At 46.6% G+C, this 13,383-nt stretch overlaps 1 protein-coding gene across 12 annotated transcripts in view; it reads right to left on the reverse strand.

The window, feature by feature from the left end:
* The window catches only part of BMPER (BMP binding endothelial regulator), a 247,149-nt gene that overhangs the window by 206,484 nt on the left and 27,282 nt on the right, over positions 1–13,383 (reverse strand). For 9 of the 12 annotated variants that reach the window (XM_085005869.1, XM_085005875.1, XM_085005872.1 and 6 more), the window contains exon 3: positions 6,094–6,193. In XM_085005869.1, coding sequence (XP_084861995.1) covers positions 6,094–6,193 — 100 coding nt within the window. Of the gene's footprint in view, positions 1–1,326; positions 1,511–6,093; positions 6,194–13,383 lie in introns of those variants that run through there. The other 3 variants (XM_085005873.1, XM_085005874.1, XM_013990845.3) reach the window with 1 other exon arrangement.

Below are 13,383 nucleotides of genomic sequence, written 5' to 3' on the forward strand. Positions count from 1 at the left end.
TAAAAATAAAACTACATATACAAAGTTACATATATATGTATATATATGCATATGTGTATATATGTAATAAACAGAAAAGGCTCTGGGAAAGATACAATAAGTTGTATCAGTTGTTATTTCTGAGAAGAGTGGGGATTTGTAGCTCAGAAAAGATTTTATTCCCTTTATTGTTTAAAGTTTTAGTATGATAATGTATTAATGTAGTAGTTATGCCACTGAAGTTAAAATTAAAAATAATGATGCTAAATAAGGGAAGGAGGAAGAGAAATAAGGTGGAAAACAACAACAAAAAAATAACTTCAACATATGATGGAAGTTCTCTGCCAGTTATTTGGGCTCAGGTGCTCCCATGCTCCCTAATGTTACTTTGCACAATTGAATAACTAGGAAAGAGCTTTGATAAGCATTCACCAGCACTTCAACATTTGAGTTACATTTTCTTGGTCATTATCAATTTTTCTTTCTTTTTTGAGCTATCATTCTAATGATACAAAATTTCAAAATAGAAGGAGAGCAAATGATCAGAGCAAAGGACCACAGCCTCAGAGCTACAAAGGGCAAAGAGATTTCTCACCCCAAAGATGCACTGACCAGAGCAGATACTAACCAAGAGCCTCTCACAGATGTGCTTCTCATTCCTTCATCAAGAAGGCCCGCCTTCTCTCTTCCTTTCCTTCGTTTACCTGGCAGCAGTGGTTCTCAAGCCTCAGCCCCCAAGAGCGTCCAGGTGGAGCCTGAAAATGCCGGCTCAGGGAGCCAGGTGCAGAGCTTGTGCGAGGCTCTTTCACACCTTAAAGCTTAATGGGGAGACCACAGTCGGATTACATCTCTGTGATTCACTAGCTCTGTGGCCTTGGGCAAGTCATTAAACCTCTCAGTGCCACCATTTTTCACGTGCAAAATGGGGCTACGGTGGTCTCTCCCTTACTAGGCTGTGAGGACCCACTCAGGGCCTGGCTCTGAGTAAGGACTTCATGCAAGAGCCCCAGCAATTCTGATGAAGCCAATGACGACTGCAGTCACTACAATGACTGGGCAAGGCCCAGGAATCAGCACTGTCCCCGGCGATGCTTTGGTCCACTGCATTTTGAGAAACACCATTTATACTCCCGATATCCTCAGCTAAGAGGCTGCACAACCAAACACAAACGATGCTCAAGGGAAACTCAAAGCAACTAGCATGGACTATTCCTCCACCCAGTTAGCAATACCAGATTTCCCCTTCCCATGTGTTTGCCGACCGGAGAAAGGTGCTGTCTCTGCGGGGAAGCCTGGTGGACCCACGCCCTCCACCCACCCTGCCGCGCGGGTAACTGCCGTGCTCACCTTTACAAGGAGGCCTGGTCTGTCCAGTGAGCAGCTTTAAAAACAGCATGAAGTGGTACCTCGGAATGTAAATGCCTCCCCAAATACAGAAGAACGAAGCCCACCAGCTCTCCTGCTACCATGTGTTAACTGGCCAGCGGAGTTCTGAGGTCCCCACAGCAGCCCAGAACCCACTTCCGGATCCGCCCCGGAAGCGGGGCGGGGCGCAGGCCCGGAGGCGGGAAGCCCCCGGGATTCCGCGCGACCCCGCGCGGCTGCCCAGCGCCTCCCAGCCCCCTCCTCCTGGGGTTTGGCGCGGGCCCCTGTCAGCGCAGCGTGGGTCCCTGACAGTAGCAGGGGCTGTGGATCCGGAGCACCGACGGGTGTTCCAGGCCTTCCCCCGCCAGGCACCGGGCCGGGGTCTGTTGGACCAGGGCCCACATGAGTCCTGACAGGTCATTTCAAGCTTTTTGTGACTTTGCGCAGATTGCTAAGTCAGTTCCTCATCTGTAAAATGCACTCCCTATTATCTAACCGTCCAATAAAAGTATGCATCGACCTCAAAAAAAAAAAAAAAAAATGCCCCTGAGACAATCTTGCCTAGACATCATTCTGCTCTAAATTAAAGTATTATCAACAAACTCTCCATTACCATGATTCCGCACTGAATTACTGAGTAAAAGTCAATACCCCCGGTGTTAGCCAGGGAGTACACTTTGTTGGAAGAGGGCTTAGGAGAAGCACAGCTGCTGCTGTGGTCTCAGAACTTCTGCTCCACACTAAGGATTTGTTGCTGTTGCTCCCTGTGTGATCAGAGAACACTGAGGAGGAGGAGAGGGTTACCCAGGTTCCTTGGGAGGCCAAACCTAGAGCCGTTTTGGGGTTAACTCTACCCAGGCAAGGCTCCTCTTTATTCTCTCTTTTGGTTGTTTTCCTTTACAGCACTAAGCTTTTTGGTTTCAGCTTCTGGTACTTACCCTTGCTCAATGCTGAAATCCAGGGCACAACCTAAATGCCCAGTAATAAAGAAATAATTCAATGAATGCTGGTATAGTCCCACGCAGAATCTTAGGTACCCATTAAGGGCAGTATTTCTAAATATCTTGAGAAGATGTTATGCCCTGATGTTAAGTGGTGGTAAAAAAAATCTCACAGAAATAATATGATTCAATAGTAAGATGCCAATTAGAAAAACTTCCATGGGGAAAAAAATACAGGAAAAAAAATCAAATATTAACAACTGTTACTTCTGGGTGGTGGGACTAAGACTGATTTATTTTCCGCTTCCCCACAGCTTAGACTATTTTTCAAAGCTGCTTCTGTGAGTATATGTAATCAGAAAACCAGAAATAAACCAGGAGCTAAGAGCTAATACAACGGTGTCCCTTCAAACCCAGGCAACAAACACTGCATTAGGGAGTAGAAACAGAGAAAATAAAGGGGGCATCTTCAGCATCCCCCTCCAGAGTCTTCAAGCCAGATCTGTTCAGGTGTTTCTCTCAGGAAGGTCCACCTCAGGGCAAGCTGGGAATTTCAACCTCCCCCCAGAGGCCCTGACATTCGTCTCGGAACAAAGACTCTGGAGGCTGAATTCAGTGGTCTATTCGTGGGTCCAGCTTACTTTGAAAAGAAGTTATCTTCTTAAGCTCACAAAGGATACTCCTCTGGAACTGTGTTTGTCACAAGTATCCTTTTCCCTTGGGACATTAGGAAAAGCAGAGGAAAGAATGAGGATCAAGGAAGAGGCAGGGAAAGAGCGAAAGGAGGTTACGCACTGCAGCAACTGAGAGTGCTTTCCTGCCCTATGGATAAGGCGGAAGGAACGGAAAGCCGTGGGCATGGTCCCTTACAGTATTCTGCTTCCATGCAACTCCCTTCTCACAGGCAGGGCAGCCTTGCACGATAAAGATGGCAAATCAACAGGTTAAAAAGAAAATGAATGAAGTAGAAGAGGTTCTTTAAGGTGAACAGTAACTGAGATGCACTTGGCTCAGCCATGTATCCTTAATTGTAATCGCTTTATCTGCCCATCTGCTTGGGAGATTCCTAAGAAATTACTATTTCAGGTCTTGCATCCATAGCTCTCCGAAGTCATATGAGTAAAACATTTGACTCCTAATTCCATAGGAAGGAGGTGAGATGTAACTGGTTGAGTCCCCCTGCTCCACAAGGCTTCAGAAAACATGTTTTTACAGTCAAGTCCATTTACAGAGCACCTCCCAATAGTAACTGAGACACGTTTACACGCCCTGCACTGAGCTAAACCCTTGGCGTTTCCCCATTAACTCCCTCCAACACCATTATTATCCTCATTTAACAGGTGAGGCAACTGGCATAGAGAGAGGGTCCACGTCTCCACCTGCCCAGGGGGAGATGTCAGGCTTTGAGTTTCCGGGGCTGCTGTAACAAATTACCATGCGCTTGGGGCCTTAAGACAACAAAAATGAATTCTCTGACAGTTCTGGAGACCAGAAGTCCAACATCAAGGTTTTGGCAGGGCCATGCTCCATTGGAAGACTCTAGGGGAAGAATCCCTCTGCCCTTGACCCAGCTCTAGGTAACCCCAGACATTCCTTGGCTTGTGTCAGCACAATTGCAGCCCTGTCTCTCTCTCTCTTTTTAAATGTGTTTGTTTCTTTGTTTTTAGACATTTACAAACAATTATTATCGTTTACTACAATAACTATATTAAATGATAATAATTATATTCAAGTATTTCTATAAAAAGTATATAAAATATTATAGTTTACTGTGATAACTGTAGTTATAAACAATTCGGCGTTAACCCTTGACATACGGATTTTATATAATAGTGTGTCATGAAAAGTTCACAGAATCCTCATTGAATATAGGGACTTATGAGTCATCACTAGAAATGGGGCTTTAGTTTACCTGGCTCCTCCAGAGCCCTTTTTGATGGTTCTTTTAGGCCTCCCCTTTACACCCTCAAAAAACAAAAGTATGCTCATTCTTCTTTGGATAGATATCACCTAGTACTCAGTCAGGATTTCTTTCAGAGGTTCCCACTCAGGCTGCACGTTAAGTCTCCTGGGAGCTTTTAAGAAGTCTGAGGAGTTCCCACTGTGGCTCGGCAGAAACAAATCCAACTGGTATCCATGAGGATGTGGGTTTGATCTCTGGCCTTGCTCAGTGAGTTAAGGATCCTGGCATTGCTGTGAGCTGTGGTGTAGGTCACAGACGCGGCTCCGATCCCCGTGTTGCTGTGGCTGTGGTGTAGACCAGCAGCTATAGCTCTGATTCAACCCCAAGCTGGGAACTTCCATGTGCCATGGATGCGGCCCTAAGAAAGAAAAAATGAAAAAAGAAAAAGAAATCTAGCCTCCCCACCCATGGCAAGTGAACCTGAATCACATCAACAGAGCCCAGGCGTTATATCTGCCCCTCTTCTTATAAGGCCACCTCCTTCGTGTGCCTCTGTCTTTTCTTCACAAAAAGACACCAGTCATGGAGTTCCCGTCGTGGTGCAGTGGTTAACGAAATCTGACTAGGAACCATGAGGTTGCGGGTTCGGTCCCTGCCCTTGCTCAGTGGGTTAACGATCCGGTGTTGCCGTGAGCTATGGTGTAGGTTGCAGACGCGGCTCGGATCCCGCGTTGCTGTGGCTCTGGCGTAGGCCAGTGCCTACGGCTCCAATTAGACCCCTAGCCTGGGAACCTCCATATGCCGTGGGAGCGGCCCTAGAAATGGCAAAAAGACAAAAAAAAAAAAAAAAAAAAAAAAGACACCAGTCATATTGGAGCCGCCCTAATCCATTATGACCTTAGCCTGATTACATCTTCAAAGGCCCCATTCCCAATTAAGGTCACATTCTGAGGATCCTAGCGGACACGAACTTTGAAGGAACACTCTGCAACCTGGGATGCATCTTTGGGGAAATCCCTTTGCAACCCAGGACTATTGGATTCAGACTTGGCAGTGTGACTCCAGAGCCCACCTCCTGAACTACATGTTGACCCGGGGACCACACTCAGTTAAGCGCTGTTCACACATACGGGAACATACACTAGACGATGTCAGAGCACGACCTGGCTCCTGTCCCGAGACGCTGATGATCCGCTGAACCCAAAGGAGACAATGAGGGAGGAAAAGCACATCACTGAAGTGTCTGAGTGAAACTTCTGGATGCCATGGACGCTTAGCTGGGAAAGTGATGGAGGAGGGCCGGGGGACCTTCAGCACAGGCAGCATCAGGCCAGGTTGGGAGGAAAGACCCAGACAAAGGCAGAGGCAAGACTAGACCAGCATGTTCAAGAGAGACGTGTGCCCTGGAGATGGGTTGGAGTAGGGGTGTGTTAGAGATGCTCAGAGACAAAGGGCAGAGCTTAGATTTCATTTGGAAGGCAGCATAAAAACTTGAATAGGGACCCGAAGGATGAAAATCAGTCTTAAAGACTCCCCGGGCAGAGGTGGGCAGGCCGAGTGTAGAACGTAGAACTGAGTGTTGAAACTTCCTGACAGAACAGGCTCGCCTGCGTGGGTACCAACATGCCAAGGCATCACGTTTACACCTCCTCTGTGACATTTTAACAGCTGCCCTTAGAAAATAAACCGCCGATGCAGATGCTCCCCCTACTTTCACCCCCCCACAAGGAGAATCCCCCTCCCCACCGAGCCCCCAACACTCACTCACACACACACACACACACCACCGCTTCCCTCCCGACACCCGCTTGCACCCCAGCCAAGGGCTGAGTGAAGAGAAAGGTGAGAGAGAAATGAAAACGCCTGAAAGAACAGCCAAAAAAGAACAGCCAAGTCATAAATCACCTTTACACCGCTCGCAACAGGCTCCCCTCTGCTTGATGGCCAGGGCACAGTCTCTTGACAGCACTGGGCACTTTTCTCTCTTGCAGGTCACTTCCTTGTTCTAGACAAAAAAAAAAAAAAAAAAAAAAGACAAGAAATATTTGAAATCAACTTCCAACACAATCCCCAGAATCCTAGCACAAGGCTGAGGTTCACCTAGCTTCCCTCTTCTTATCTTGCCTTCATCTTGGCAAGAAAACTGCAATAGTAAATGAGATTGTGCTCTTTCTGGAAAAGAAATATCCACTCAGGAAGAGATTGAGATTAAGGGCAGATGAGAGAGGATGAAAAGACCCTTCTTTGCAAGCCCATTTAACCTAGATAATCAAACGCCGAGAGAGAGCCGCTTTCTGCTCTAAGGTTTCTTTTTAGTACACACTAGTGAAACGATAATATTTGTGTAAATCATATTTTGCCCATTGGGCTACCTGGGCCAGGACTGCATCGTGAGAACAAAAATATTTGCACACAGCCGTCCAACAAGCCTTAATAGTAGAGTGCATTAAAATGCAGCAATCTAAAGTTCCAACTCAAATAATGACAAAGTTGAGTATTGAATCGGCTCAGTAAGAGAAAAAATAATATTCCCCACGCCAGGCAGAGACACAGTCATCAGTGTTTCACGGCTGTGGGACAGCTGCATTATATTAGCACTTATGCTAATGAAAGTGTGGTAGCATCTGCATCTTTGGTCGTATCCTGAAAGGTTAGCTGTTAACATGACTTTGAGAAGATCCAAACATGATGCACAGACCTGTTTGCAGAACAGGATGCACGTGAAACAAGAATCCTGTGTCACAAAACTTCAACAATATTGGAACCATAAGGAGTGTTTACTAAATGCTACGTGCTGTGGCTTTCGGTCTGATTAAAATCCTGTGAGGTAAGCATTATCGCTATCTTCTGTTTATAAGTCAGAGAAGGTCTATGACTTCTTCAAGCTCATACAGCCTGGCAGTGGCAGAGGTGGACTTCAAGTTGACCTAAATGTGCACAGGGCGCACACCCCACCCACATTCATTGCCTGATTTGGGGACAGATGGGAAAGGAGCAACTGGTCAGCATCCTTCCCTCCAGATGACCTTGGAACCCTCCTGGAATATATGCAAGAGAACTCCTGACTCAGCCCTGACAATGACCTTTGGAAGATTCACAGTGTACCTAGTATGCTTCCATGTCAAGAGAGCAAGGAAGCTCTCACCATTCCTATTCCAGCACCAAGGAAGGGTGTGAGGGGTGTGAATGGGAGTACGGGGTGTGTGTGGGGGGGGGGGGGACTGGAGTCCAAGCTGAGCCCATACACCACATTTCAGCTCTACAGCAATTCTAAAATAAAACACTTCACCCCTGTGCAGCCCTCCAATTTCCTGGGAGTTGCAGAGCCCCCCACATGCTCCCAGGGTCTAATTCTAAAATGAAGCCAGATTATCCCCTCCCCTTTGAATGATCAGAAGGTCCAGAGTCCCAGACCCCCACTCCCTCCAACTCACCGTTTGCCCCTCCCCCAGAGTAAAGCGCGTGGATCAGGGGACAGCTGGGCCTCCCCATCCCAACAGCTCCACTTCGGCACAGTCTTGTCTCGCCAGCCTGATGGCTGGGCAAGGCCACAGCAGCATGGGAATCATGAGCCCACCCTGACCAGCTCTGCTCAGACGTTCCCACTGGATGACACACACAGAAAACGCCCGCCGTGCTCAGCCACTCTTCCCACTCCTGCAGGGCTGGTGTGCAGACCTTTGTTTTTTTCTGGTATTGGTTATTGGTTGACTGTGGTTGAACTAAGGAATGCGATCTCCTTTTCCTCCCCCCTCTGTGATGTCTGCTATGTGGTAAGGGTCCTCCTAAAGCCAATCGCAGTGACTCCTTAACATCCTGGGAGGCAGGGATCCTCACCTTTGGCTGCAAATCCGAACCCAGGTGCAGTTCCTACCCAAGACCAGCACTGTCTCCCACCCTCTGGAGCTCAGGTCTGATTTATCTCAGGATCGGGCTTGCCAGGTAATTCCAGCGTGCAGCCCAGGCTGAGAACCACTGCCAGGAAGGGGGTATTCTTACTGCCAGGGAGACGGAGATGGGCCCGGGAGCTGTCCAGAGTCCTGTGGTGAAGGGCTGGCTGCGGCCTGCACCCAGGAATCCCAGCTCCAAGCCGCCCAAAGCGCCTTCCCTTCCCTTCTCTTCTTCATAATGACGGTGGCATCGTGACTCACTGTTAAGTCACAGCCCTGTGATTTATTTTCATATTTTTTTCTTAAATTGCAAACTAAATACATAGCTATGGCCACAATTCAAATTAAAGAGGTGCTTTTTGTTGTTTTTTGTTGTTGTTGTTGTTCTTTTTAGAACCCTCGGCATATGAAAGTTCCCAGGTTAGGGGTCAAATCGGAGCTACAGCTGCCAGCCTTCACCATAGGCACAGCAATGCAGTATCCTTAATGCACAGGGCAGGGCCAGGGATCGAACCCATGTCCTCATGGATACTAGTTGGGTTCGTTACTGCTGAGCCACAATGGGAGCTCCTAAAGAGGTATATTTTTAAAAATTAACAGTGCCCTCTATATGCAGTAGCCAAGACATGGAAACAACCGAAATGCCTATCAACAGAGGAATGGATAAAGAAGATGTGGTACCTATACATGATGGAATATTACTCAGCCATTAAAAGGAAAGAAATAATGGCATTTGCAGCAACATGGATAGACCTGGAAATTGTCATACTAAGTGAAGTCAGTCAGACAGTGAGACACCAACATCACATGCTATCACTTACATGTGGAATCTAAAAAAATGGACACAATGAACTTCTTTACGGAACAGATACTGACTCACAGACTTTGAAAAACTTATGGTTTCCAAAGGAGACAGGTTGGGGGCGGGGGGATGGGCTGGGGATTTGGGATGGAAATGCTACAAAATTGGGTTGTCATGATCCTTATACAACTCTAAAGGTAATAAAATTCATCACGTAATGAAAAAAATTAACAGTACCCTTTTACCATCACCTAAGTAATCAAGAACGACAATTAGGTGTCTGTGTCGCTTGGCATTTTGAACAGTGACTTGGCTTTGGAAAATGCAGTTCCTCGAAGCCATCCTTCCATAACAGCTGCCCCTACCCAAGGCATCTGCCTCAGAGCATCTGTTTCCTCAGCTTTATGCTTTCAGCAAACCTGCCTGCAGCCTTAGGGAGGGGCCACCCCCCTCAAGTGCATCTCCTCTCTGCAAAGAAGAATCCTCAAACACAAGGAATTCAAAACTCTAAGCACGGGGGTGGGGTGTGAGGTTGAAATCTGGGGCCTAATAAATAGGAAGACACACACACTTTCTTACCTATAGGAACTCTTTGCTTAATTAGAAACTGAGCAGCCCATCCAAAGCCATAGCAAGATCCCAAGATTCATAATAAATAGCTTGTAATTACAGTTCAGCACAAAAGTTATTTCAACCAGATGGTCTGTAGAGTCACATCTGGAACACACACACACACACACACTCACACACACCCCAAAACTAAACCTTAGCTATGGGTTTAGTTGCGGGGGGGTTACTCCTTCTAATAACACTTGGAAGTTTTTTTTAATATTCTACCAAAGGTCACTGTGGCACAGAACCGCCATGTCCGATCATTTCCCTGGTGTCTGGCTGTGTGGAGATAGAGTGCAAGCTCTGAATCCCAAGCCCTCAAAGAAAGAAAGAAAGAAAAGCTACAGAGAATCGCTGGTGAGAGGCTGATTCCTCCATCTCCGTAATTGAGTCCAGCAGCTACAGAGTAAACTCGAGCACGGGTTAATTAAGACCACTGGCTTTGCTTTCCCTGAATTTGCCAAGAGATAAAAAGACTGGTCTTCAAGTCAGCGGCTCTGGTGAGAAGTGGCACAGACGAAGCCATGCTGTCAGGAGTCTCTCTCCATTGGCCATCTCCTCCCCATGTGCATCAAGTGTCCTTGGCTCTTACTCAAGGTCATGGCTCATTCGCTTCACTTTTTCATTCAAGAAATGTTTTCTGATACTGATTCACGCTTACCAAACACTTTCGATGTACTCGGCACTGTGCTAAGAATTGTATATGCATTATTGCACCAAAAATTCCACATCAGTCCCATTTTACAGATGAAACCAAGATGAGGAAACTTGCCCAAGTCACACAAGAGGCAAGAGGCAGGATAAAAACCACACAGGTCTGTCTGACTCCAAAAGCACGCATTTCAATGCTGCCGGTTGTTCCTTCCCAGGCATTCAGGATACAGATAAGAACAAAAGTGTGTCCTGGTCCCAAGGCCCCAGGGGAGACTAGTGCCTTCCACGTGGTTCCACACAGGGGGATGAGCTTTCTAACAAGAGCAGAATAACTCCAAGGAGCTGTGTCATCACCAGCCATGGGAAGATCTACAAATACCAGCTATTTTCCGGTAACAAGGAAAGCTGCACCATTTTGGACCTTGACTAATATCTGTCCCTATCATCCTTCTGACAGCCAGATGTCCATCCCCAAGCAAACTCCCCCCGAGATTCCGGCTTGAGTTTGAATCTCCCCAAATCTAAGCCACCAAAATGGTGGCTAAAATGCACTGGAGGAAAATGTCAGAACAATTCTAAGAATCCAACCTAGCCAGTGCCTAAAAGAATAAACCCCATTATATTTTTCATTCTCAGTCTCTGTCTTCCCACGTTTATCACTTTCCAGGGACAGCCAGCCTGTGATTTACCTATTGTCAAATGCATCTGTTTGCATTATTGCCTCCCTTCCGAAAGACTAAATACATCAAAATTCAAAACATAGCCTCTGGAGGCACATGAAATGAAGTGCCAACGTGCAGAAATAAAAGAGGGGTATAGGGATTAAAAAAGAAAAAAAGAAAAAAAAAACTTGCATGGCTGGCAACAAAGCTCTATAAGGATGCAAGCCAAACCACAGCTCTGGCCACAGCCAAGTTCAAACAGGATTTCAGAAGCCAGCTTGCTGTGTCTAAGATCTGCCACTTGGTGGCAGCACAGAGTTCCCTGGGCTTAGCAAACGTGTCCAAGACACTTGCTTGGGCCTTCTGAGCATTTTTCAGTGTCTGGTGTGGAAGGAAAGGTCCTCTCACTGATGGGGGGTGGGGGGTTAGTGAGGAGTGGGACGTAGAGAAGATAGCAAAGTGCCATTGTGAGATTTTCTTGTTTGCTTTTCTCAACCAGAAAAAAAAAAAAAAAAAGTTTTTGAGATGCTTCTGTTTTATTTCAAGCCAAAGTCTTGAAGATATTTTTTCCCTAAAACTCTTCCAGACCCAATCCTATTATGGATTATGAAAAGTATTACCTGACCTTTCATTTATATTTGAAAATAATAATAAAATAAAAAATCTGGAGAGGAAAACACAGCAGCTGATATGATCAGAACGATCAGGCAGAAATGTCAGCTGGCAGGTGCTGCTTTTCTAGACCATGAAACAGCAACACGAATCTCTTGAAATAAGAAGAAAAATACCTGGTTCCCTGTCTGCCGATCCTCCCTGCAATCAGCCACATCAGGAAGGTGGCAAACCACTCGAGTCTCTTCCTCTAAAGACGGCATGATTTTCCTTCCATTCTCATCTTTTATGAAAGCAAAGCCTGCCTTGGAGGCAAACAGCTGTCTTTTGGCGAACTAGCAAATTCTAAGTGCCAGATCCTTTTTCAGAAAATCAAGAAGGCTGTGAAGTTGTAATATTTTTCTACCCCAAATGAACAACAAATGAAGCACATGGGCCAGGTGGTATCCTTAGAAGGGATGAAGAGACAGAAGTGACTCCCTTTCCTAGATTAGAAACCCCCCAGACGATCCCGCCCTCCTACTTACATGCATGCGCCCCTCTGTCATTTTATCACTGTAGTCTTATTCTGGGGAGGGGCCCTGTACATGGATTCCCCTGCCAAAATGTAGCTATTTACAGGGCTGCAGCCATATTAATTCTGAATAAGCTATTCCTTTCATCATCAGCTACTGTCAGGGGAGGGATGCCCAGCACAGCGATTGGGAGAAGTCAGTGGGAACTTCTAGAGCAGCCGAACTGAAGACTTGGCCCATGGGCCCTCGTACCTAGTGCCATGGGAACAAGAAAGAAGCCATGTGGAAAGTGTCCCTTCTCTGCTCCGCACATGTACATGCTCTTGGAGGAAACAAGGCCTCAGACATCACCAGATCACACAAACACTGCAGTGTAATTTCCGGCACCGAGCGAGAATTCCAGAAGAGAATTTTCCCTTGACTCCAAAGCCACCATGGGCAGGGAACACCAATAGGACACTCTGACCCTTAATCAAGTTCTCTTATTAGAGGATGTGTTTGAAGCACACACACACCAGAGTGCTTCACTCTTTGAGAGTCTCAGAATTGCTCACAGAGGAATTTGTTTTTAGGAATACAGATGTCTCGTGTCAAGTTTCCCCAGGAGGAAGGTGATCCAACATCAGTGCATGTTTCCTCCTTGGAATTCCTAGTCTCCCCACACACGAAGTCCAAGGGGTCCACTCTTCCTCGAAGTGCCCCACTGTGACCCAATTCCAGCCCTCGAAGAGCCAAAAGGAACTTTATGGTACTTTGGAGCAGTGGTCACAATTTCTTGTAGGCAATATTATAAAACGTCCCATAAACAGAAGAATAAGACTTCATGTTTACATAGCACTTTTCTTCGAAAGGGCTCTGCAGACATGATTTCATTAATCCTCACAGGTTTCTTAAGATTTGCAGGCGGAGGAACAGCACACAATGAAGTTGAGTGTCTCAGGTCCCTCAAAGGGCCAGCTAGCGGTGGACTTGGGAAGAGAGCCTGGTTCCCAACCCTGGATGAAGGGGCCAGCCAGGGCGGTTAGGAGCTAAGGCACAGCATTAAAATTTATGGGTGGATCATATTAACATTAGGTTAGCTCCTACAGGACTGTGGAGATTTTAGGAACGGATTAGTGTCCAGTTGAGCAAGTCTGGAAACTTTCTGGAAAGACAGGCTACCTGGGTCGGGCATGTGAGGTCTCCCGCCACCATCCCTGTTTGAAGGCAACCTGTGAAAGATGCCATGGAAAGGATAGGCCAAGACGTGAATCAACAGACCTGACTGCAAAATGTTACAGTTCTAGAATGCGGAGAGGTAGGCAAACGCTGCAAGAAAAGACCCAAGGGGTGGGGGCGGGGAGGTTTCATTAAGGTCACTGGTTTCAATAATTGAAAGAGTCAAAAGAATCCCTCTCTGAAGCATACGGTCGGGAGAAATCCTTTGCAAGCGAGCCTGAGCCTCAGAG

This window comes from Sus scrofa, chromosome 18 (assembly GCF_054392235.1).
Source record: "Sus scrofa isolate SSC_HxYL_T2T_F1_AM1 chromosome 18, Sscrofa_HxYL_maternal_Yorkshire_Landrace_v2.0, whole genome shotgun sequence".
Classification (NCBI taxonomy): domain Eukaryota; kingdom Metazoa; phylum Chordata; class Mammalia; order Artiodactyla; family Suidae; genus Sus; species Sus scrofa.